This window comes from Oculina patagonica, chromosome 3, assembly GCF_052425735.1.
Source record: "Oculina patagonica isolate OP01 chromosome 3, crgOcupat, whole genome shotgun sequence".
NCBI classification, from domain to species: Eukaryota; Metazoa; Cnidaria; class Anthozoa; order Scleractinia; family Oculinidae; genus Oculina; species Oculina patagonica.
In genome coordinates this window covers 14,220,194-14,245,179 of record NC_135760.1, presented here as the reverse complement: position 1 = coordinate 14,245,179, position 24,986 = coordinate 14,220,194, and the positions used below count along the sequence as shown (strand labels likewise).

Here is a 24,986-nt window from a genome sequence, read left to right as displayed (position 1 = left end):
CGGGAGACACATTTGGTTGCAATAAAGCTGTGGAAGCTAAGTTTCATGGCAAGTATTTGGCAAAACTTAATAAAATAAACCTAACTCAGCCGTGACACAGTCTACTTAATAAAGTTCACCAGAATTGTCGGTGTTTACTTTTTTTGGAACTAGGGTGGGGCAGGCCAAGCATATCCAGCCTGTTAAAAGTTGTAAACATGGGCGCGTCCCTTTACAAGATTAAGTTCTCTTTATTCACCATGTGAAATGACTTTAGCAAATAACTCATGCCAAATTATTTGAAAATGGAAAACAAACGCGCACGTAGATTGCAGTTATATTGGAAGGTATTAGAGCGGAGAATTGCCAATAACGCTAATCACACGGTACCGGTCAATATCACCAGTCCATACGGGCCTTATTTCACATGCACTGATAAACAAGCTTTGACGCAAGGGAAGTCTGTGTTCTTCAATGCTTCGATAATAGATCATTAACATACCAAATGACTGCAATATTCAACTAAAATATCGAAATGTTTTTAAATAAGAATTTTTTCATGTGTTAGGCCCACAAATAACGAGGCCAGAGTGTTACTTGTCTATTGAGGCGATCATGAACAATCTTACGCCAACTCAGGCTGAGCAAGACAAAATCACTCATGAGTTTGATTTTGCATAATTCACCAAAACTATTCGGGTCAAAGAATTGTGATCTCAGCTCGAAGAAATTCCACACTGCTACGGCGGACTAAGTTTTTCTCTCAACTTTTGGTCGAACTCTTCCGTTTCGAAAGATAAGTTTGTGTATACAAGTTTTCATCTTGAGAAGTCGCTTATTGGATAGAAAATTATGGTTTTGTCAACACCTGTTGGGCCACCCTGAAAGGTAATTTGTACACCATAACAACTCACTGTACAAGGTTGAAAATTATAAGCTCGAAAAGTTACGCCGGTGCGGCGAAATTTTTTAACACAAGACGCAAGAAACGTTAATTAAATTTCCTATTCATTTCTTATTTTATTAAGTTTTAACACAGGAATAGCAATTTTGTGTAGTCGTTAATAACGCCATGCTGACATATACCTGTTCGTGTTGTTAAATATAGAGAATTATTTTATCATGGCTTTAGATAAGTTTCATTTTGTAGACGCCCCAGCCCTAAGGAGGGATTCACTTTGACTATCGTGTTGTTTTGATAGATGGGGAATGCAGTTTTCTGGTAGAACAGGCCTTAAAAATGAACAAGAAGAAAGCGGGGAAGTTTTTGTTTATTCCTAGTGTATTGGTGGCTATAGTTTGCTTTGTCGCTCTGATAAACATTGCCTCGGCGGAGTTAAACAAATCTGTATCAGAGAAAGGTAAGCTGCTGACATTTACTCTAATTCGATATCTGAAACATGATCCTATTACTTATCTGCTTTAAAGCGAATTTGAAATCTATTAAGCCTAGTCCCAACAAAAGATACAAAAATTCCCGGCAACAATTTTTGCTCGAAGGAGCGCAGTCTGAAATAAACATGGACTGTATCAAATTCAAAAAAAGTGTGGTTCAGCAAATAACTTAACTGGATCCTGCTAAAATGTGTAGGGTAAATGAGGAGTCCAGCGCACTGGAATCCGATCCAGAGATCCGGCCGAGCCCTAGCTAACTAATGAAAGTGATCTGTTCTTGAACAAGACACTTCACTCTCACCGTGCATCTCTCCACCCTGGTACATAACCGGCTTGCGGTTAATTGCTAAGGCAACTTGACATAATGTTGGTGGATAATCTGCGATTTTCAATTTAAAATTTTATAGGTTCTTTGCAATTATTTTAACATGTCTACTCGAGGAAATATGTGGTAAATATTTCGCTTCTTTTCGTAGGAAATGGTCCTAACTTCAAGGCCATTGTAGAGTCTCTAATTCCTGACGAGAAAGGCTTTATAGTCAAGAGGCAAGAAGGAAAGGGTATGTGTTTTACAAAAAAAAATGTTATTTCCCAGTATACTCATCAAGTAAATAAATGCTGCATAAAATTATAGAATGCAAATGTAGTGTAGGTTATTTCAGTAGTCTACATATAATAAAGTAGCACTCCACTTTTCACGTCACTGAAATCTGTTATTTTAACCAAATGCTACCAGTGATTTCGATGTATCATGAATTAAACTATTTGATTGTTTATATTGTCTATTAAATTTAATTTAATTTGCATTAAGCAGCACTACTAGTGGTAAAAAACTTATCAATATTCACATTAGTTTTGGCTAAGGTTCGAACTTGGTTACCAAGACTTTCAAGTCGGATTTTTCTCACTCCACCAGAGGAGGTCGGGTAATAAAAACCCCTGGGTACGACTTGATGATTGGCGTTTTCATTTTATTTGCCTTAGAATACAAAATTTTTCCAATGGTGATAAAAAGAAGTTGATGGCAGCGAAACACTCATTATATTATCGAGATAAATTGAACGTCGCAGAAATTTTTGTTTCTTAGTCAGTCAGCCAGTAAGTCAGTTAGTCAGACAGTAAGCCAGTTAGTCAGACAGTCAGTCAGTCAGTCAGTCAATCAGCTGAGCCTGTAAGTCAGTCAGTCAGTTAGTCAGACAGTCAGTCAGTCACTCAGTCAGTTAGTCAGACAGTCAGTCACTCAGTCAGTCAGTCAGTCAGTCAGCCGTCAGACAGTCAGTCAGTAAGTCAGTTAGTCATAGAATCAGCCAGCCTTCAGTCAGTCAATCAATCAGTTAATCAGTCTGTCAGTCATTCAGTCATTCGGTCAGTCAGTCAGTCAGTCAGTCAGTTAATCAATCAGTCAGTCAGTCAGTCAGTCAGTCAGTCAGGCAATCAGTCAATCAGTCAGTCATTCAGCCAGTCACTCAACGGCTCACTCCGGCATTCGATGAAAGCTGTTTTTGTTTCAGATATGTATCTCAGCTTGAGGTCATTGATTAAACTAAGAGCACTTTTCACTGAAATTCCACTTTTGATTTTGTAGATGACAATGATAATGAAGAAATAAATGAACTGAGTCGCCTGCAGGACCCGGCCAATCAGGATCCTCAGGTCGGTGGTTCTATAAATGAACCAAGTGATCCAGGCAAGATTAACCCACCCACCGCTGATAACGCCCTGGTTCCAAGCGATCAAAACCAGTCTTCTTCAGATACGTTAGCTAACATCAGTGATTTTCTCAAAAACAAGGAAGGCGAGGGCACTGGTCCAGGTGAGCAAAGTTTTTCATCATCATCATCAACATCATCATCATCATCATCATCATCATCACAGTAACATCATCATCATCATCGTCATTTATTAGCCACTTTAACATTGTAATATAATAGTAGTACTTTTTATGATAAGGCGAGGAGACCTCCAAGGGGCTTACAGGGGAGGCCACCTCAGTTATCAATATACAGTGGAACCCCGATATAACGATCTTCGATATAACGATATTCCCGATATAACGATGAATATGTTATGTCCCGGCAAAAGTAAAATGTATGGGACGGAACCCCAATATAACGATTCCTCGATACAGTGGAACCCCGATATAACGATCTTCGATATAACGATATTCTCGATATAACGATGAATATGTTATGTCCCGGCAAAAATAAAATGTATGGGACGGAACCCCGATATAACGATTCCTCGATATAACGATGTAATTTTACTGCCCCCTTGGCACTGATCGTTATATCGGGGTTAGGCTTTGGTAGATTGTGCTCCTAAAAGTGGCATATTATGCTTCTAGCAGTGCTCAAAATTTTGCCAAATTATGCAAAAATTATTCCAGAATTCCCAAATTTTGCTTCTGATTTCCGAAATTATGCTCACAAAATGACGTAGATTCTGTACATAGAGTTGCGCAATAACGACACCAAATTATAATGTTTTTCAAATAAACTGTTGTTGTAAATTTATTTGTGTTTTATGGCAGTTTGTCACGGCCGTCAGCTGTCCAAATTAGCTGCTCGCACCTCTGAACCGTTTGTAAAATGCCTCCAACGACTTAACAATCACAATTGTATAGCTAAAACACGCATTGCAAGAACAAACTACCTAAATTTCATTTATTTCTGTAGAAAGTACACCATATTTACAAAATTTTATGAATTTATGCTCCAAAAAGCTAATTATGCCGTGGCAGTGCTCGTTTCACAAATTATGCTTTTTAGCTCCAATTATGCCAAAACTTATGCTAGCACAATCTACCAAAGCCTAATCGGGGTTCCGCTGTATAACGATGTAATTTTACTGCCCCCTTGGCATATCGTTATATCGGGGTTCCACTGTATCAGTAATCAATATATATCCCCCAATTTGCTATTTTGTTTTAGTGCATTACACTAAGTCAAAACCAGTTAGGTCACTTCCTCTTATTAACTTTCTAATGATGGTTCAGTTATTAATCAAATTGCTCACTAATATTTTTTTCCAGACAGTCATTAGAAGGCCACTGGAATGTGTTCATTTGATTTCTGAGTCTTTGTAGAGTCGCTCTATTTATTTCTAATTAGATCGTAAATAAGCCATGCTTGATCATCAAACCACCATCTAGGACAAAGGCATCGAGAAGAAATCTTGTTCCTTGAGTATTTTTGTCATGAGGCTCAGGTGGTGACTCCACGTTCAATCTTTAATTTACCCTTAGAAAAATGATATTATTAATGCATGGTACTTAATTACTTAGTACTTGTCTTATTTTACTTTTGTCTTCTTTTATGTACAACCTTGTCAAAGCAATTAAATTTTTTTAACTACTCAGGTCGTTTAGTTTATTTCTATTCTGAGTAGTTTTTTTGCCTATTCTAGTTAATTTATATTATGCTGTAATTTATCTTCTATTTAATTTGGCAAAATAAAATGGTTGTTGTTGTTGTTGTTGTTGTTGTTATTATTAATAAAAATTTGTTATATATTTCTTATTTATGGTGACTTGGTAATTCTGCGTCCTTACCTATACCCCAGGAGCGTGTTCTGTACTGAAAGACTGTTAATTTATTTTCCGTGTCATTTCAGTGGATGGTGATTTCACTTTGTGGACATCATGGTCTTCATGCCCCCATGCTTGTGGAAGGACTGCACTACGGTCACGTGAACGTTACTGTACCAGCCCAGCGCCTGCAAATGGCGGGAAAAATTGCGAGGGACCGCGCTTTCAACTTAAACTTTGCAAAATCAATCCGTGTACAGGTAAGGCAGTGTTTTTCCTGGAATGGCGTCTTGTAGAAACGCTAAGTAATAGTAACTGGACCTCGTGTCATATAATTCAGGGAGTAATCGGGTGAGTAATTTCAAACTTTGAAATTACGAGCGCGATTACTTTCTGAATTGTATGATACGAGGTCCAATTACTAATTAATCGCATCAATAACAGAATTCGAGGTTAAGAGAAGTCTTTGAGATCCTTTTTTGTGAGAAAAAGTTAAAGGTAAATTCAATTGGTTGTACAAAAAGCAGGAAAACAGCAGGAAAAAGCACAGTCAAAAATGCGCGTGATTGGCGCGCAAATGGCGTGGGTGTCCAATTACAAGTATCCAATTTGAAGTTGCTCAAATTGGTTACAAAGTGGAAACCTGTAGTTGGACATCCATGTGATCGCGCGCCGATTACGCGACAAATAGGCGCGTGCAGTACCGATCGAAATTGAGAATTTTGTTAAAGATACGATTAAGAAAATAATCAGATTCCTTTCTGACGTTAAACAGTTGACGGAGGTTACTCGCCATGGTCGAAGTGGACTTCCTGCTCTGAGAAATGTGGACAGGGAATGAAGAAAAGACGGCGCCATTGTAACAACCCGAAACCAGCTAACGGCGGGAAAAGATGTAAAGGAGCAAGGAAACAAGTTAAACCATGCTACGGTAAACTGTGTCAGGGTATGTAACATTGTAACTGATAAGGAACATTCCCTTTTTTTTGTACCATACACGAGGAAACATTTTAATGCACAACTGTAATTTGTATCTAACAGGCTTTTCTGAAATTCTAAAAGGTACGACAAGCATTTTCGGCAGTGCAATACCGGGGGTTCCCCGAAGGTGAGGGAACAAAGGGTGACAACGCCCAACGTGGGGCTCGAACCCACGACCCTGAGATTAAGAGTCTCATGCTCTACCGACTGAGCTAGCCGGGCGTTGGTTGAAAAACAAGTGATGATTCAAATCTTAATTAACAATTTTGACCCAAAATGATCATTTGACTGTTATATTCCGTTTACTGGACAGAAAGCAAGATACTTGGCTTCAGTAAAACCGCGAAGAATTTTATTGTAGGTAATACAGCACTCTTCATAGAACGCGTTTTTAACCTCTAGAAGAACAACGAGAATATCCGTCAGTATAATAGGGGGATTTTTCCCAGGGTGAGGCCGGGGGAGAGATGCAACGAGTAAAATTATCGGGGTATGTTTATTAATGCAGGTTAACGAATCGTTACAAATAAGGTAAACATTGAGGCGTGGATGCATTTTGCACTCGTACAAAGTAGGCTATAGAAGATAAATGTTTGGCCTAAAAAGGTCTAAAAAGATTGAGTTACAAACAAGAAATGAAACCATATAACCCTTAACTTTCAGAGAATCCGTCCACTAAGGTAAATTAAAAGTACTCGAACGGAATACAGTTTACACTATTTTCGTAAATGGTTACTAATAAAAGACTCAAAACGATTCAATAAAACAAATTTTGAAACAAAAAATTTTCCAATCCAAAAGTATATTTGCGCCCAACGTGGGGCTCGAACCCACGACCCTGAGATTAAGAGTCTCATGCTCTACCGACTGAGCTAGCCGGGCGTTAGTTAATTAGATAATGTGGTTTATGGCTTAATTAACTATTTCTATCCATAATGGTGGTAAATTACTATTGCCGACGTTTATTATTAAGATAGCATGTAATAGGCCATGTCCTAGTTGACTTTTGCCTCATTTTCAAAACGAGTCCTCGCTCGCATAAATACTCGTTTTGAAACAGAGGTAATAGGTATCTCAGAAATGGCCTATTCGGCTAAAATTAAACCGGAGAGGACTCCCATTGTAAGAAATTGAACTGTCTTGTGACCTTCAAAACGTTTTTCTCCAGATCAAGATTCCATCGTGGATATAGACCCTCAGACTGTGTGTGGATACAACCCGTGTACGGTGGCAAAGTGTATATTGTTACCTTACGCAACTTGTGTCAGTGACTTTAAATGTCGACCAGTCTTCTTTGACTCTGAGGAAAGGAAAGTTTCACAGTGCACAGGTGACTTGTTTTGTTTGTTTGTTTGTTGTTTTGCTCTTCTCTTCTATAAAAGTTGTAAAAGAAGATACTGCGCCCAACGTGGGGCTCGAACCCACGACCCTGAGATTAAGAGTCTCATGCTCTACCGACTGAGCTAGCCGGGCACTTGTTATCACTGGGCCAGGATGGAGTTATAAAGTGTCAACTGTCAATTAGTATCATGATTATTTGAGAGTTTGGCTATTGACATTTACAGTCAACTCTCGCCTTGCGGACACCCCGCTATTGCGGACGCTCGCTATTACGGACAAAATCCAGATCCCGAGCGAATAAGGTTTGACTGGAAATGACTCCCGTTATTACGGACTCTCGCTATTACGGACACTAAACGACGCCCCGAGCGTGTCCGCTTTAACGAGAGTTGACTGTACTGATAAATTGGCGAACGTTTTCGCAAGGAACATCCAAAAATTGGTTTTAAAGTACTTTATTTTCAATGTTTAGTGAAACATAATGCTGTGGGACCTCCCCTCTGAAAACGGACACTTCAAGACGAGAAAGTGAGCACAGGTGCCCGCTTACCGCTTATGGGGTGGGGGGGGGGGGGTGGGGTTAAAAATGCAGTTTTTGTACGTGGCTGGGACCATGGCAAAGTGTCAATTTATGGTGCCCGTTAATGGGGGTCGATTGTATATGTAAACTGTTAATTTATCAGTACGAACAGAGAAGCATTTTGTTATCTTCATTTGTAAAGCTGATATCAGTAAACCGATACAAACAGTAGGTATTTATCCCATTTCCGTGCTGCTGAGTTGGATGTCATTAAATCTATCTATGAACATGAAATTCCCCGCCTAGTGTATTCAATTCTATATTCTCATCACCTGACTGCTTGACAACGAGTTTTTTTTGTTAGGAGAAAATTGATGTCGATCATTCATGAGTTGACTTTATAAGATGTAACTTGCAATTTATAAGACTCAAGATGATAAATATTCCAGTTATATTGAACATTGAATATATAAATGTGTATTTACCTACTCACCAGGTGATAACCTGTATCTGAACGTGGACCCGCAGGCCGTGTGTCGTTTCAATCCGTGCAAATATACCACGTGTCTTCAAGGCGCGGCTGCTAAGTGTGTTGTAAACACCAGGTGCCATCCAGTCTTTCTTGATGCATTTGGAAAAACTATCAAATGTAAAGGTAACGAACCATGTTATGAAATATTTAACAATAAGTTAATTAAACTGACGTTTTATATAAACCGGACATAACATATATGAAACCTGTGTCTACTTTCTGACAGAGAAACCTACCATTTAGCTTAAAAGAAGTAGAATGGAATCAAGGATACAATATTATCGAAATTTTTTGTGAATGGGTTCTACAAAAACTACTCAAACCTATCGAAAGGAAAACTTTTACGCCCAACGTGGGGCTCGAACCCACGACCCTGAGATTAAGAGTCTCATGCTCTACCGACTGAGCTAGTCGGGCAACTGTATCTGCCGATTGGCGACTTTGCTGATTTTATGATAAATAAACAATTTCTACTAAAAATGAAGCCAAACTTTATTGTTCCTGGCGCTATAACAGATGCAAACAATTTGTTTGCCGCGATTTACTTAAGGATACTTACAAATACAAAAAGGTTCCATATGGATCAACATATTAATTAATGGGTCAAAAGCTAAAAAAAAAATTAAAAATCACAGCGCCCAACGTGGGGCTCGAACCCACGACCCTGAGATTAAGAGTATCATGCTCTACCGACTGAGCTAGCCGGGCTGTTGATTGACTGTGGTCTACCCGGATTTCACTAGTTCAAGAGGAAATTGTCTAAAAAACAGTTAATAGAGTAAACTACCGTCCGTTTACATGTCACTAACGACTGAGTCCTGTCGGACAGTGAAACAAAGCGCTAAAGCCACAATAAAAAAAACTACTTTTTATTTTCATTCCTTAACTTTTTGTCTCATGAATTGTTGTTTACAGGAGTGTTTAAGGTCCCTGCTAGGTACATATGTGGCTATGACCCTTGTAGTGGGGCCGTTTGTAAGGAAGATCCATCAGCACGCTGTTTGGTGGAGCACACTTGTAAAGCAATGTTTGTAAACTCGTTTAATCAACGGATGGGTGGCTGCAAAGGTGCGTTAATTTAGTTAAATATTTTTGCTTGTTTTTCATTATTTTTTAAACTTGTTTTACGACTATTTCACAACTAATAATAACTTTACGGTAAATAATATGAAGGGATAACATACTATCAAAGGAGACGTACTTTTGAACGAAGTTTATAGTTTCTTTGTCGTAATTAGAAAAATGTTACTGGAGATACAAACAAAATGTATTTTAGAAACGCCCAACGTGGGGCTCGAACCCACGACCCTGAGATTAAGAGTCTCATGCTCTACCGACTGAGCTAGCCGGGCGCCGGATGGTGAATAGGTTTAACATACAAATTTCAAAAATAAGTGAATAAATAAGTCAGCAACATGGGTCAACATGCAAATAGACATGGCGCAAAGAGATAATGATACATAAACTGTGTTTCTTAGAATCCCATATTTTACGCTTAATTTTTTTTTACTGTTTTAAAAATGTTTTGTCTCCCGTAAGCAATGACGACTGTTCACAGGGAAGTGTCCACGCGCATATAAGATATGTTTAACATACAAATATTCATAATAACATTTCTGATTTATCTTCTAACTTCAGCTCGTCATCACATAGCTAAGGAGGAGGAGGAAGAGGAACAACTGAGTGAAGACGATAATAATGATGACGACGCAGGCCGAATAAGCAAGCTGATGAGCTCAAAGCTTGGCGTCAGCAACAAAGATAATGATGATGACGATGATGGTGGCGATGGGGCAGGTTTAAGCAAATTGATGAGTTCAAAGCTCGGGATCGGCAAAAAAGATGATAATGATAATGATGACGATGATGGTGGCGATGGAGCAGGTTTAAGCAAATTGATGAGTTCAAAACTGGGGATTGGCAAAAAAGATGATAATGATAATGATGACGATGGAGTCCGCATAAGCAAATTGATGAGTTCAAAACTTGGCGTCAGCGATAAAAATGATGATGATGATGATAAGGTTGACGACAGTGACAATGATTCAAGCGAGGAAAGCAATAATGATGTAAGAAGCAAACTTCCCTCGAGATTCAAGCTTCCAATTCAGAAGGATTTTGAAAAGAATAAGAAAAACAGATTTAGGCATAGACAGTCCAAGCACCTTAAAACGAATCATAAGCGTTGGTTGGAGAATGCAAGCTAAACTGTAGTCCATATCACTAAATCATTTGTCAATTCTATCTATATCAAAGTAACATTCAATTTGTTTTCTGTGCATTGCATCAAGCAGTTCCATATTTGTAAAACGAATCATAAGCGTTGGTTGGAGAATGCAAGCTAAACTGTAGTCCATATCACTAAATCATTTGTCAATTCTATCTATATCAAAGTAACATTCAATTTGTTTTCTGTGCATTGCATCAAGCAGTTCCATATTTGTATTTGATAATAAGTGCTTCCTAGTCTTTTGTATCACTTTGATTGTCAACAGCAGCTAAATTAAGTCTTTGCGCAATTACTTTGGAAACGTTCAGCCAATAGCACGCTCTATTGAATGACTTGTCTTCATGCAACGTACCTATTTTTTAGGTCACCTGGAAACTACCAATTATGTTCGTCAGTCTCCAGGTTTGGATTTTGCAGGCCAAATTGTTTCAAATCTCGTAATAAAGAACGGAGAGTAGAAAATTCATCAAGTAGCTTCAAGTTGTATCTCCCATCGATTGGACGTTCATTTTTGTACTTTAATGAAGTGTTGAATGCATGTGAACCCACAGGATATAGAAAAGCTGTTTGTTGGCTAAGTAATTAGATAAAATATTACAAAGAAGTTGAGTTCATTTGTCCAGGAACCACTCACTGAAATTAGATCCCAAGGTTTCAACTGTGTTAATTAATAAAGCTTAAGAGGAATTTTGTTAATAAAATATAATTGTTGATCAACAGCGCAAAAAAAGTGCCTGTTACTCGTGAACCGACTCGCTTCTTGTCCAAGATCACAGTATAGGGGACAAGTCAGAGTTTTTAGTGAAGAAAGATGACCCAACCTTTTGAGAAACTAAACAACACCAAAACCTTATATTTGTACACTTGCCCTTTAAAAGCTTACAAAATGAAAAGAAAAGAAAAGAAAAGTATAGTCGGTTGCCTGCCTAGACCAAGACGAAAAACGCCCACATTATATTTTACGAAGGGTTTTATGCCCAAGGAAGGAGTAAAATCACTAACCTATGAAGCCCTTTTTTATTGCAACCCCAGCAGATTCCCAGTACAAAAATGAAAAGGGTTTGACCCGGCAACTCGGAAATGGTTGAGTCAGTAAACGATTTGTACACTGAAGGAAAACAAAAATGATTAAAAGGTTGAGAAACTGATTTTTGGGATCTGGTGTTGTTTGAAAGCAAAACAAATAACATCGCCCAACGTGGGGCTCGAACCCACGACCCTGAGATTAAGAGTCTCATGCTCTACCGACTGAGCTAGCCGGGCACGCCTTGAGACAAACTGCTAAATATTGAATTTGTTTGTCTTCTTGCCGTTTTACCATGAAGCACTCAGTTTACTGATAAGCGGCAAAAACTAAGCATACAGCATAAGTATTTACTCTGAACCAAGCTGAATATCGACTGAATAAGGTGTGAGTTATAATTTGGGAGGTTGTCTCAAGTCCTTAGGTGCAATGGATAGGAAAAGTGGTTAACCAGAGTAATGGGTTCCTAGGTAAGAAACCTACAGTGAGAACTTAGGAAATCTACAATGGCCAAATTAGTTAAAGCCCCACGGCAAGTCTTTAAGGATTTAAAATGCCTCCTCATCCCGAGGCATTAGCCTAAAAATCCAAGGGTGAACTTAACCGCCATTTTAAATTAGGGTTAAAATGGCGCGAATATAAGGGGTTGTAAAGTCAGCAATAGTCGACAGAGTCCGACGGCGAATAATTTGTTTGTAATTTGCTGATTTTTTTGTGCGTAAAATCCACGGGGAAGTTTACAGACTGATTGTATATAAATTTTAAAATGTTGTTACTCGTGATTTTAAACGAGCCTACCAGGTTCTCAATGTGATCAGCTAGTTTGAAATCACAACGCTAGTGATCCAAGGGCTTTACTACCACACAAAAGAACAAAGGGAAAAATGGTCTGTTGACTCCTGTTTCTGTTTCCTGTTTGAGAAATGATGGACCACTAACCTCCTTGGGTGATTCCCAGATGATCAGATAAGTCCAAGTTGTGCCCCAGGGAAAAATATTGTACTTATCTGATGATCAGATAAGTCTAAGTTGTGCCCCAGGGAAAAATAGCATAACCTCACTGGAAATTGAGTCATTTAGTGAAATAGGACTGCAGTTCAGACAATTTTAACCGCGTATGATCACAGGCGTCCTTAGCATCGGCCATACACGACAAGCAAATATTCACCAGCCGTAACTGACTCAACAATAGGAAGGTATGGAGAATTTAACTCATTGACATCAGCGATAGAGATTGAAGATACTCTGCTATCTTCTGGAAGGTGGACGAGACTTTTTACTCGATTTTACAGCCGACATGCTTTTTAAACAGTTATAGTTTAGCTGACTTGTTCAATGTAGGCAGTACGCAAAGCTGTTATCAAAAATAGGTTATAAGTCAGTTAAGTTCCCAGTCGGGGGAACAATTGCAAGTGCCAGTTGATGGCAACATTACTTCTCCGAGAAAAGACTGAGCCCGCGGTTTTCGTCCCAGAAGTTGCCAAGCGACATGACGCGACGGCTGTCGGAGTACTCGTGAGCGCTCGCGCTAGTTTTTGATTGGATAAAATGATTCGGAAATTCTTCGAGTTCTTCAACGAAGATTTGCCAAAACTGGCACTTATTCCCCGACTGTTCCGTTAAGGACTTATTTAGTTATGCTTTTTGTTAAGAAATGTCTCGTACCACAGCACCAACATGTCACGTGACTTCTATTTCACGTGATACTCCGAATATCACGTGGTCTTGCATATCAGACAGGTTGACGGAGGTCATTTGTTTTTTAACCCTAAAGTTCACGTTAGTTTCGTAAAACTTATTTTACGGTGTAATTCATCTCAATTCATTTACTAGTTCTCACCTACAAATTGTAAATGACCCTGTGAAACTGTTACTACAGACCAGTTACAAACAAACAAACAACGCTTCGCTTCGATGACATAATTGATTAAAAACACCATTTAATAATCGCTCCATCGATTTTGTTTGTTTGTGTGCTCACGACCATGTTATGACAGCTGGTTAACTGTCAGTTAACTTGGCATCCATAGCAGGGGAGAGAGGTGGTAGCTCGCTCAAGCGTAATGCAGTTAGTTTTCACTTTCACACAGGAACTGCGAAGAAAATGAAAAACGAAGATGAGAGAAAAGTTCAAAGTGAGAAGTGTCTGGTTGTTTTTTGCGCTATTACTACATGCGAGTGCGATGGGATATGGAAAACGGCACAGCCCGGGAACAGGGGTCAAAGATGAAGGTAGTTATAAATGTCACTAATTTAAACGGTTAAGTAACAACGATATTGTAAACCTGACACCTGATATGGCGTGTTCATTGAAGGCCGAAAGACAAGTTAAAAAAAATGAAAACATTTGTGCGGTTTTGTTTCTATCCAGTCAACAGATCTGTCATTCGTACTTGACTCGTTAAAAATAATAACGTTGCATGACCAGCATAAAACTTTACAAAAATTCAAGTAAATTCATTCGTAAATGTTTTGAGATTTCTAAGTCTGTCTGAATTTCTGCCACACTTAAAAGAAGCCACACTGTGATTTGGCGTACATATTTTTCATATATTTTTTCTTTATTTTATAGTTGTCTGAAGCAGACAACAATAGACCCAGACATACATTATGGTCCCTGCCATCGCTTTAGTCAAGCGTTTAGCCTAATAATAACAGTAGTTGTTCGAATCCCCGTCCTGTCCAAGTCTGGGAATGACTGCTAATCGGATCTACACTCGTGCTAGAATTAAAAGTTTATTTCATAGAAAATTGCACTTTTATTAAGTATCCTTTACTTTTTAAACGGATACAATATAAACTTCTGTTTTATTTTTAATCTCCATAGCGCAAGCTTCCTCCGGCAGAATTAAAGAAGGAATGCATTTGTCAGTGTTGAACTTTCCGAAGGAAAACCATTCTCAGTTTCAGTTACAACCAAATGAAGAAACTGTCGAAGTGGTCGATGAAGATAAAGTGCAATTTTCTTATACTGACATTGGCCCTGCTGAACCAGTTTCTGCCTCACTCGTTGAAATCGTGGAAGAAAATGGTCCCAATCTACCTCAAAAAGACGGTTTCAGTAAACGTCCTTCGGAAACCAGGAATTCTTCACTTTCCTCGAGGATCTCTAAATTTCCTCAGCACAAAGTAGATTCTTTGCAGACTCGTCATCGTAAGCCGCGAGTTAAGTTTAAAAAACAGAAGTCTGCTACAGGTCGTCCGTTTTCCAGCAAGTCAAAGATTGTCACGCGGGTATCCATTCCTGGGAAACATAGATTATTTAATATATCTCAATTCTGGTCCAACTGGATGAAATTGCTTAATTCATCTAGGAAATCTTCTTCGCTGAGACACAACACCTATGGAGGGAGTACATTTCAATTAAACAACAAAATAAATCCAAGTGATGAAGCGAGGAAAAGAATCAATCAAATGGAACGCAATCAAGCGAGCTCGAGTGATGTTTTAGACACGTTCATTTCTCGAATGGGCCTAAACAGAAGCCCTAACGCCGATTACATTCCGTCTCTGGGCAAAGGCGTTTCGAAAGGAATATCTCATCGGCTTCCAGTTAAGAATGGTTTATTGAGCAAGGAAAACACTGATTTTGCACCAAAAAGGGTTTCTCTGGAAAGGATATCAACTAACAAAACGAACGTTATTGCGGGAAAACCTGCGGTGTCTGAGTCATCGCAGGCACCCAGTGTCACAAAGGGTGTGCCCTTAGAAAAGAAAGAAAAAGCTGTTCAGCTAGAGCCTGAAGTTTTCAAAGGCTTATCAGATATAAAATTATTAAATAGTAAAAAGCACATCACATCGAAGGGTAGACAAGAGAATGGAAATACACATACCAAGACAAAAATCTTGTCTTCTACTTCGTCAGTAAGCAACAAAGTTGGACATTCGTTTGGTGACACTGTGTCAGGACGTGATGAATCTGAACCCAGGAAGAAAACTAACAAGACACGCGAGAGCCAAATATCACCACAACGTCTTGCCCTTAACAAAGTAGCTCAATCAAATACTACAAGATCACAATGGTTGAAGAATAATAAAAGCTTGGGCAAAAGCGGAACTAGTCGTGTGTCTTCTAGAACTGGAAGTAATGACAAAAATCTTCTAAATCATAGCAAAAATGGAAGTCACATCTTAGCGTTGGTAAACAATACGAAGTTATCTACGAAACCAAAAGACGCATTTCTTTTACCGCTGAATTCAAGCATTTCAAAACATTTCAATGACCTTATAAAATTTCTTAACAGCCTCGAGTCTTCCTCTAGCAAAAAGACGTCCAAAAATACTAACATGCAAGGAAATAGTACGTCAAAGAAGCTACTCAAGTTTTTAGACTCTATTCAAATTAGGAAGCCAAACGCCAATTTCACGAGCAACATACAGGGGATGGCAGAAGGGCATAACCATTCAAACCACGATTCTATTGCAGAGGAAAACAGAAAAAGAATACAATTGTCGATTTACAAAGGCTGGAATGAAGCAAACAAAGGAAAGAAGCTCCATCATGCAATGAGATTTGGGACTAACGACAGCTCAAAGAAAAGTAAAGGTAACACTTTTGACCTGAATGTTCTACAGATGATAAAAAATGTAAGTAAGAAAGAACTTTTAAAACTGGAAGGCGATATTATAAAGATGTTGAGTTCTGCTAGGTTGTTGAATTTATCACAACAAAATGGAATACAAAATCCAGGACAACAACATCAAATTAGTCTTGAGAAGCTGGAGGAACAACATCCACAAGTATTCAATCGTCATCATGACAAACAAGACCATCTGAGCGAGGAGCAACTAAATTATCATCATCAACAACAATTGCATAAACAGACACAACAGCAAGACATGTTTCAACATCGCAACCTTAATGTTGGACAACAGCAGAAGGAAAATCCAACTCAAGGGAGGAAGAATCAAACAAACCAACAACAAATAAAGGACGACCAAAATGGAACAACACTGCGCCAATATGAGCTAGAACGGTCCGGGCAAAGTCATTTGCAGGAAACCAACCAATCAAGGCATTTCTTAACGAAAATGAATATGTCTAATTCTACAAATTCAACAACAACAGTTCAAAACTGTACTTCACTACTCCCTGTTAATTCTAGACATCTTAATTATCGATGTTACCAAACTTATAACCGCAATTCAACAGCCCTTAAAAATGGGAGCAAAGTTTCCTTTGAACATTCCTCCAACACTTCACAAGCAGATAGTGGCACATTTAATCAGACCGACTTTCATGTAAACACGTCACACAATTTCACTTTTGTAACATCTCCTTCGGTTTATCACAAGTCGGCGAGGAAAATGACAAGACTAAAAAACACTTCGCCTTTTAGAACTGGAAACAGTACGGTCGTTAAAAGACCAAGCTTCAATGCATCTTCCAAGGAAATAGATGATATCAGAAACATATCAATACAGCTTGACAGAGATTCATCTCAGAAAGTGGATGATGAATCAATTCCCGAAGGAAAGTTAGGCTCAGGGGTAGTAGAGTTGACAGAATTTGTCGACCAAGGTAAGTTGTGGTGAATGTGCACTTACTGGGATAGTTTTAAGCTATTTGGTTTTAATTATATTCCACGCACTCACGCCCTTCGAGGCATAAAGATGTGATGTATGAGGACTAGCAAAACAATGAAGCCAACATAGTGTGCTCACAGTTGTCAGTAAAAAAATGCATTTTTTCTCACTCATCGATCAGTTAAATTTAGTTTTACCGTTTGTCAGTTGTCAGTTAGGATGACGAAGTCAATACACTAATGACTTGTCAGTGAAAAAGTTAAAACATTCGTCAGACCCTCATATAACGGAAGACAGGAACGCATTATGTAATGGGCTTCCGACAGAGCACTTTTATTTTACTTCTTTCATCTTTTTAAACAGTGCCAGACAAGGAAAATCCGATAACAAGGTGGTCCGAGTGGACATCCTGCTCAGGGTCCTGTGGTGTTGATGCTAAAAAGAAAAGAATTCAATATCGGTGCACGTCTAGCTCTCAGACGATCAAAGACTGCGCGGTCAGTGGTGAACAATACGAGGCATGCGCCTTCAAACCTTGTCCTGGTACGTACATAATAGGAAATCGGAAATCACTTCGAAGCATTGCTTCAGACCATGTGGAGACAGCTGATGACATATTACACCACGTTAGATTGCTTGCGGTTAGCTCTTATAATGGGGTTGGGATTTCTATCCAAAAAAATTACGGTCTTGGCAGCTGGTCGCCGGTGGCATAGTGGGGATGAATCCCGCTTGGTAAACCGACGACCCGGGTTCGATTCTTCTTGGTGTCAACTTTTTTTTAACTTAAAAAAAAGGTTAAGTGTGATGTTTACTTCATGTATGAAAAAACAAGAAATCTCACATGGTCAGAAGCAATGCTTGGTAATGCTTTCCTACATAATAATCACTACATAGTACCAAAGCAACGTAAGACATCTTTATGGCAACTACACATTTCTGTGAAATGATGTGAGTGAGGCATTTCCTCAATAACTCAATGCTGCTGCGTCCCTGTCCCGGCTCACCATCACTTTAGAAAGAAACAAGATATTTAACGAACAGTAAAATAAAATAGAAATGATGATGTGATGTGATGTGCTATGCTGTGATGTGATGTGATATGGTGTGATGTGATGCGGTGTGATGTGATGTGTGTGACGTGACGTGACGTGACGTGATGTGACGTCATTCGATGTGATGTGATGTGATGTGATCTGATGTGGTGTGGTGTGATGTGATGTGGTGTGGTGTGATGCCATGTGATGCCATGTGATGTGCTTAAATATTCGATCTTCAAGATAAACAAATATTGTAATGATTTTATCATTAGGTTGTGCAGATTATGATTTCCTTGACTTGTAAACCTTTACATAGTTTCCAGGCGGAACAAGTGACATTGCGGATTGTATACCATATGCATGTTTCTGTGTTTCGTTCACACTAACATTTTAACTACACTGCAGTCATGGTTAGTTCTTTCCTTGCAGTAGATGGACGGTTTTTATCATGGAGTCGGTGGAGCTCCTGCAGCCGAAGCTGTGGCTTCAGAGGATTTTCTGTTCGCACCAGATCCTGTAAGCCCCCAAAGCATGGCGGTCAGCCATGTTATGGTGATGCGATAGACACTCGCAAGTGTAATCGTAAACACTGTCCAGGTAAAGTAAAGAGATTTACACAACCCATTTACAAAGTAAAAAGAACACAAACCGTAACGACGAGCTATTTCAATAGAAACAAAGAGGTATATGTCTAATTTTCGCCTCTCAAATAAACGAAAATCCGGAAAAGAAAAGCTAAATTTTATCACCTTAAAGATTACAACGGAGAAAAACATGTTGTTAATTACATTAGATCAATACCTCTAATATTTAAAGCAAGGCTGTTGGTTCTACATTCTACATTAAAAGCAAGGCTGTTGATTTTACATGGTATTGAAAATAGATAATAAACTCCTAAAAATCTGGATCGAAAATGCAAAAGTTTGCACACATAATCACGAAATTTTGCAAAAATCTCCTTACCGACACAAATTTGTGTTTTCTCCCTTACAACAATTTTGTACGCAAAATAGAGCACTTTAATATTATTAGATATTTTAACAGAAAAATGCAAAGTAGAAATATAGTGTTTTGAAGAATGCCGAAGGGATGAAAAAAGAATTAATGAAAAGGCAAGAAATAAGTTGCAATGTTTTTCGCGATTTAGTGGACAAGGGGTGTGGCCAATACCTTCTGTAACCCAATTAAATGAATAATATTTAGTAGAAGTTTCAGAAATCTAAACCTATTAAAAACGCCACTTATTATATTACATATCTCCTTTAGTGAACGGCGGCTTGAATAAGTGGTCAAAATTTGGTCTTTGTTCAAAATCGTGCGGGGGTGGAGTGAGGATGCGACATCGTGAATGTAACAATCCTGTACCTCGATATGGAGGACTGGAATGCGACCCAGGAAACTTGTTTGAGACACAATCGTGCGGCAACATGAAGTGCCCTGCAAAGACCCTGAAACGTAAGTAAATGCTGAGATATTCGTCTTGAATTGAAAGCACGTTAAACGATAGACAGCGCAAAGAAGGTCATTAGTTAATTTATCGGTGATAGATATCTTCTAAGAGCGATGTTCGATTAAGTGTCGTAAATCAAAACCAAAGTAATCACTCTGACCAATAAAAAACGAAAGAAACAATAAATCCAGTGAACCAATCAAAACTCAAAGCAAATACGTGTAGCCGGCGAAAAGCACGGGAAAACGTGTATGAGTGGTTTTGGTTTTACTTCTGATTGGTTGAGAAAGCGAAGAAAAGCAAACGCAAAAATTTCCGCTCTATTTTTTTAAAGTGGCCTGTTCTCTTTTTTGTAAACACAGGCCTACAAGTTGCTGATGTGGACCCTAAAACACTATGTGATTTCAATCCTTGTGAGGAGGCTGGGTGCCTGCATGACCCGGCAGCACGATGTATTACAGACTTTGAATGTAATCCAGTATTCTTCAATGCCGATGGGGACATGCTGCCGAAGTGCAAAGGTACGTTTTATTCACCTGGTACATAACACGCCACAGTCAAGATATCTGGCCTCACCCTCTAGAATAATTAACACTTATTGGACGAGGTTGAGATAAATATCGTGATTGATTTGTCAGTGGCGAGTAGATTAATTATTTGCCGAAGCCGAAGGTCAGCAAAATGACGTTTTCCTTGCGACAATTGTTACCCTACTGGAGGTACAAAATATAAGAGGCTTGGATTTTTATTTTTGTTTTAGAGACGGACCATTATTTTCTTGGAGGGGGGGGGGGGATGAAAAAGTTTCCTCTGCAAACTTTTTTTTTTAGTTTATGCACCTCGCCTTTCTGCAGTTTCTATGAATTACAATCTTAAAATACCAGCTGAAAGAGTTAATCGATCAAATTTGAGTAATTGAAATTCACAAAAGTTTTAGAATGTCAACGTTCCTCGAATTATCGAGCGTCAAACTCCCGATTTTTCCCATACATGCATTTACTGTAAATTTTGCCGCGTTTGCCCCCCAACCAAGATGGCGTCAGAAACCGTGAAAGGGTCTATTGCAGCATAGAAAACCTTAAAGTGGTTTCCCCACCCTTCCGCCTCCCTTTCACCCACAGTTATTTATTATCGTGCTAACTTTTTAATCCACAGGAATGGACAACCTGTATTCTCGAATTCCACAAGTGATTTGTAGCTATAATCCATGCCTTTCTGAGAGGTGCTGGGAAATTCGGGATCAATGCGTTGTTGATCTTAAGTGCAGGCCTGTGTTCATTGGCATCGACAGACGTTCAATACCACCTCAGTGCCAAGGTAGCAATAACTCTATGAACTGTTTTGAATTCTCCACCTCTTTTTTCGAACCTCAGACGATTGTCGATGAAATCAACCTGAATTGTTTTGGGTTTGCTTCACTACACTCCGTGATTGTCAAATTCTAAACCATCCGCGGATTGGTCACCCGCGTTTTCCCGCCCATGGAAACGTTCGTTACAAAGGATAATTCTTTTAATCCTCTTCTTCTTTTTAATTCATCAGTTCATGGCACGGTGAGAGTGGATAGATTACGAGGAGACCAAACCTGGAATATATTAAGTCCCATGAGCAGACAAGCTCCTGTTAACCTTGCAACTGACTTGCCATCCTTCACACAACTTTGGTTCCCAGTAGCTCCCATTAATAGAATACAGCAATTTGAACGGTATGGATAAATTCCCGTATTGGTAAAGGGAAAGTCTGCATACGAGCCTGGTGGCCCATCAGGTCGGAGGTTTCCGTATTTCTACTCCCCCTGGATGGGAAGCTAGTCCATCGCAGGGTTACCCCCAGTAATATTAATTTTGCGGGTACCAATTTATACACCTGGATGGAGAGAGGCACTATGAGAGTTAAGTGTCGTGCCCAAGAACACAACACATGTCATAACGCAGTGCCCCGGCCAGGGCTCGAACCCGGACCGTCAACATTTGCAGCTCGCTGTTTTCGCAACCATGTTGGAAGCCATTTGAGTTCTCGTGCTCTGATTGGCGGGGTTGTTCTTCCAGCCTAGATGCTGATTGGTTATTTTCACTTGTGAAAAAAACTATACAGGAATATAATCAGACATATCGCTTTAAACTTTTTTTAAAAGAAATATAATAGTTTCAAATTTGCGCTGTCTCTTTATCTATGTAAACATCGCACGTTTTGGGGTCTAATCTGTGTTTTGCTGCTCTTGCCAATGTTTTTCTTTTGCCTCGTAAAACATCACTTTACAGACGATTCTAGTGAAAATTTACTTTCTTTTGATAAAGGATGACAGATGCAAATAGCTATCCACTGACTTTTTCGAGGACTTTCAATACCTATTCTACAGCTGCTAGCAGAAAGCATACAGGTAAACAACAACTTATTATAACTCTATAATAAATTAGGGAAAGGCCGAGAAAGAAAAATTATTTCCGGTTTCGGATGAAATAACAAAATTTACATGAGTTCATGGAAAAATATTTTATAAAGATCACCAAATCTGGCAAATACACGCCCTAAAACGTTGCGAAACTATCCCATTCCACTCCGGAAGTCTCTTTGGTTTTTATTCTTTTGCGTTAGATTCATTTGCCTCTTCAAGTACTGATCTTTTTGTAATCTCTACCGAACATCAATTCAGTCCCAAACTCCAAAAAGTAATTCTGCTTATTAATTGCCAGATATTTCTTTGAATTTTAATTCTAAGATTTTGGTGTTACACCAAGACAACATGAAGCGGTTCAGTTACCCTAAAAGATGCGTGCATGACAATGTGACTGATATTGTAAGGATGAATTAATTGTTGTTCAATCATCATGTCTGTTTGGTGTTCTTGTAGTGCTACCTTTGGAGCAGAGGCCGGTAACAGAGGTATTCATAGAAAAACCTCCAAGTAATAACGATGACGATGATGATAATGAAGATGACGATGACATCAATGAGGACCACGCTGATGAAGATGATGACGATGGAAATGTACTTTCTGACTTTGACGACGATAATAAATAAATAAATATCAATATTTAGTAAATAGTTATTAATAAAAAGAAACAAAAAATTTAACTTATGTATAGTCATCGCGGGTTAAAAAAATCAATGCCCGGGAATCAATGACCACAGTTTGCTTTTATTTTACTGGGTTCCTAAAAAAAAGGACGAGATTTGAGACAAGTGGGACTTGGAAATATTCTCATAGAAATGCAAAATGATACAAACGACGACTTTCTCTTCGTCTCTCCTTCCTTTTCTTAGTTTTTCTTGTCACATTTCTCATAATATCAGTCCCTTGATCCTGTAGTCATTTTTCCTTCCAGTGATCCTGGCGAAAGCAAGTTCACAGAGTTGGCTATCCGGTCAGTCTCAGCGATTTTGGTCACCGATTTGCTTTCATAAAATAATTACCTTGAAAGCATGTTGAAAGAGATCCTACACTTTTCATGTGAGTAAATTCGGAAACACGAGAAGCTATCCTGAAGTTTCAGCCACGCTGAGGGGACCCTCACATCAGATCAAAGAATGAATAAAAAACATTGAAAAACACATTTGGGAAAAATAAGCCCACATCTAGCTTAAAACTTTTTCCTTCTCGTCGAGTAATTTTTGTGAAATTCAGACAGACATTTGACTTCGTATTGATGCGAATTTCGAAGGCTGTAATTTTTAAGTTTCACCTCTTTCCACATTAGTAAGAGCTCTGAGCGTTTTTCCAAAGATTTCTCAAAATTGAAAAATTGTTGCGGGCCCAAGAGAGGCCCGCAATCCTAATCTTGACAGTGATCAGCGGATTGCGTATTACGCGTGCGCGCCACGATTTTAAAGGCTATCTGCAAAACGGAAGTTAAAAATTTTGTTCTTCCACTAAGAACGATCGGAATGCAAAAATGTGTCAATCACGACAGTTTGTCGTAACACCGGAAGAGAAAATCTGTTCTCCAAGAACGATTTTCACATAAGATCTAGGCTTCTGTCACATGGAAGATTGCAAACATTACAATTTGCAGACTTGTTTTACGGGTGTTGCTTTTGCGAAAATTTGCTCTGATTGTATCAGGCATAAGCCACGGCAAAGCGAATGATTACAACAACGGTTATTCCCGAGAAATTCGTTATATTAATAAACACTGACAACATAGCGAGTTTATCGACCGAAGAAAATCACATCTCAATTCACACCGCGTGCTCGACTACAGTTCACTAAACAGTCAATCCGACAAAAAACAACTCGGACTGGTTCGCGGCCGGTTAGCGGCAATTAAGCGTGATTTATCATTAATCGAGAAAAATCACATCTCAATTCACACCGCGTGTTCGATTACACTTCCCAAAACGATAAAAACATGCATTCCTTGCGTTACGCGTTACTCGGGATAATTGTCTTTTGTCCATTTAATCATTCATCGACACTGCCATCTAAAATTACGCACTTTCGCACCAATACCTTTTCTAAGTGCGTCAAGGCCCGCACTTTCTAACCTGTGGTTACCACAAGTATAGTATTACTGTGCCATTTGCTGTAAAATTCTCACCGGTTAAGCCGGTTTTATTTCACACAAATGGAAGCGCTCAAGATTATTTTTGTTCGTTTTCGGAGTCCCTGTAAATAATTAATTAATCACGTTTTTGACTTTTAAAATGCGCATATTTAATATTTTGTCAGTAAACGTGAGTTTGAGCGTGAGAGGTCGTTATATAATCTAATAAACATTAACTGCAGCGGAAATTACTTTTGCCGGGCGGCCAGTTCAATATAAATTGATGAATCAAACGGTGTTTTATGCCAACAAAAACATTTGGAAAACACTTGTTTTTAAGCTTAAACTAAATCGATGTTAGGTAATTAGTTTTTAAATATTTTCTTTTCATAAGCGTTCGCGTGCGCTTACACGTGCCCGCGGTTGACACGAGCGGCAGCAGTTACGTAACACAAAAGTAATACAAGTCGGTTACAAGCCGGTATATATTACCGGCGAGACGCTTTTGTATTTTGAACCATTATCTTTATGACTGGCATGTGTTGCCTGCGCGGATTTTCAGTTGCTGTTCAGTAAGTTTGAACTCAATGTTAATATACCTGCCAACTCTCACGCCTTGGCGTGGTCTCACGCCTACGAGTTGACTTCGATCTCCGCCAACTCACGCTACGAACATCTCGCCTGTCGAAAGTGATAAACAAACGAAATTTTCCAAAATGTAATCTCAAACCAATGTGAATAACTCATGTAATGAGTATGGTGAACCTTCCCGAAATGACGAGTTTGACGAAAAGCATCGGGAACGAGGTCGTGTAGCAACACGTCCACGCACGGGATCGGGGATGTTCGGACGTCTTCGGAATACTTCGGACGTCTTCGGAAAACTTCGGACATTGTCGTATCGTCTTCGAAATCCTGGCACTCTCAGGATAAAAATCTCACGCCTTTGACCCAAAAA

General features: G+C 39.0%; 2 protein-coding genes and 7 non-coding genes across 11 annotated transcripts; 2 read left to right on the top strand and 7 right to left on the bottom strand.

Moving 5' to 3' along the window:
- The first annotated feature begins 361 nt into the window (after positions 1 to 361).
- Positions 362 to 11,221, top strand: LOC144646726 (uncharacterized). Of its 3 annotated transcripts, none has more exons than XM_078506409.1 (10): positions 362 to 1,340; positions 1,851 to 1,934; positions 2,960 to 3,187; positions 4,987 to 5,160; positions 5,676 to 5,846; positions 7,050 to 7,211; positions 8,239 to 8,397; positions 9,190 to 9,342; positions 9,913 to 10,071; positions 10,159 to 11,221. In XM_078506409.1, exons 1-10 carry the CDS (start codon positions 1,220 to 1,222, stop codon positions 10,479 to 10,481), a joined length of 1,734 nt encoding a protein of 577 aa, XP_078362535.1. In that variant the 5' UTR covers positions 362 to 1,219; the 3' UTR covers positions 10,482 to 11,221. The 3 variants fall into 3 exon arrangements, with proteins under 3 accessions (XP_078362535.1, XP_078362536.1, XP_078362534.1); XM_078506410.1 differs by having other exon boundaries at positions 9,913 to 10,143; positions 10,231 to 11,221; XM_078506408.1 differs by having other exon boundaries at positions 363 to 867; positions 1,182 to 1,340; positions 9,913 to 11,221.
- Trnak-cuu (transfer RNA lysine (anticodon CUU)) lies at positions 6,031 to 6,103 on the bottom strand. Its single transcript has one exon. It is a non-coding gene; the product is annotated as a tRNA-Lys (tRNA).
- Trnak-cuu (transfer RNA lysine (anticodon CUU)) lies at positions 6,691 to 6,763 on the bottom strand. The gene has a single exon. It is a non-coding gene; the product is annotated as a tRNA-Lys (tRNA).
- On the bottom strand, positions 7,282 to 7,354 carry Trnak-cuu (transfer RNA lysine (anticodon CUU)). Its single transcript has one exon. It is a non-coding gene; the product is annotated as a tRNA-Lys (tRNA).
- On the bottom strand, positions 8,619 to 8,691 carry Trnak-cuu (transfer RNA lysine (anticodon CUU)). Its single transcript has one exon. It is a non-coding gene; the product is annotated as a tRNA-Lys (tRNA).
- On the bottom strand, positions 8,910 to 8,982 carry Trnak-cuu (transfer RNA lysine (anticodon CUU)). The gene has a single exon. It is a non-coding gene; the product is annotated as a tRNA-Lys (tRNA).
- On the bottom strand, positions 9,554 to 9,626 carry Trnak-cuu (transfer RNA lysine (anticodon CUU)). The gene has a single exon. It is a non-coding gene; the product is annotated as a tRNA-Lys (tRNA).
- A 473-nt stretch (positions 11,222 to 11,694) lies between the features above and the next one.
- On the bottom strand, positions 11,695 to 11,767 carry Trnak-cuu (transfer RNA lysine (anticodon CUU)). The gene has a single exon. It is a non-coding gene; the product is annotated as a tRNA-Lys (tRNA).
- Positions 11,768 to 13,587: 1,820 nt separating this feature from the next.
- On the top strand, positions 13,588 to 23,592 carry LOC144647505 (uncharacterized). Its single transcript, XM_078507303.1, has 10 exons — positions 13,588 to 13,760; positions 14,356 to 17,049; positions 17,418 to 17,597; positions 18,524 to 18,691; positions 19,361 to 19,549; positions 19,907 to 20,065; positions 20,700 to 20,861; positions 21,087 to 21,249; positions 21,842 to 21,924; positions 22,396 to 23,592. The coding sequence occupies exons 1-10, from the start codon at positions 13,646 to 13,648 to the stop codon at positions 22,563 to 22,565; spliced, it is 4,083 nt and encodes a 1,360-aa protein (XP_078363429.1). The 5' UTR covers positions 13,588 to 13,645; the 3' UTR covers positions 22,566 to 23,592.
- Positions 23,593 to 24,986: the final 1,394 nt, after the last annotated feature.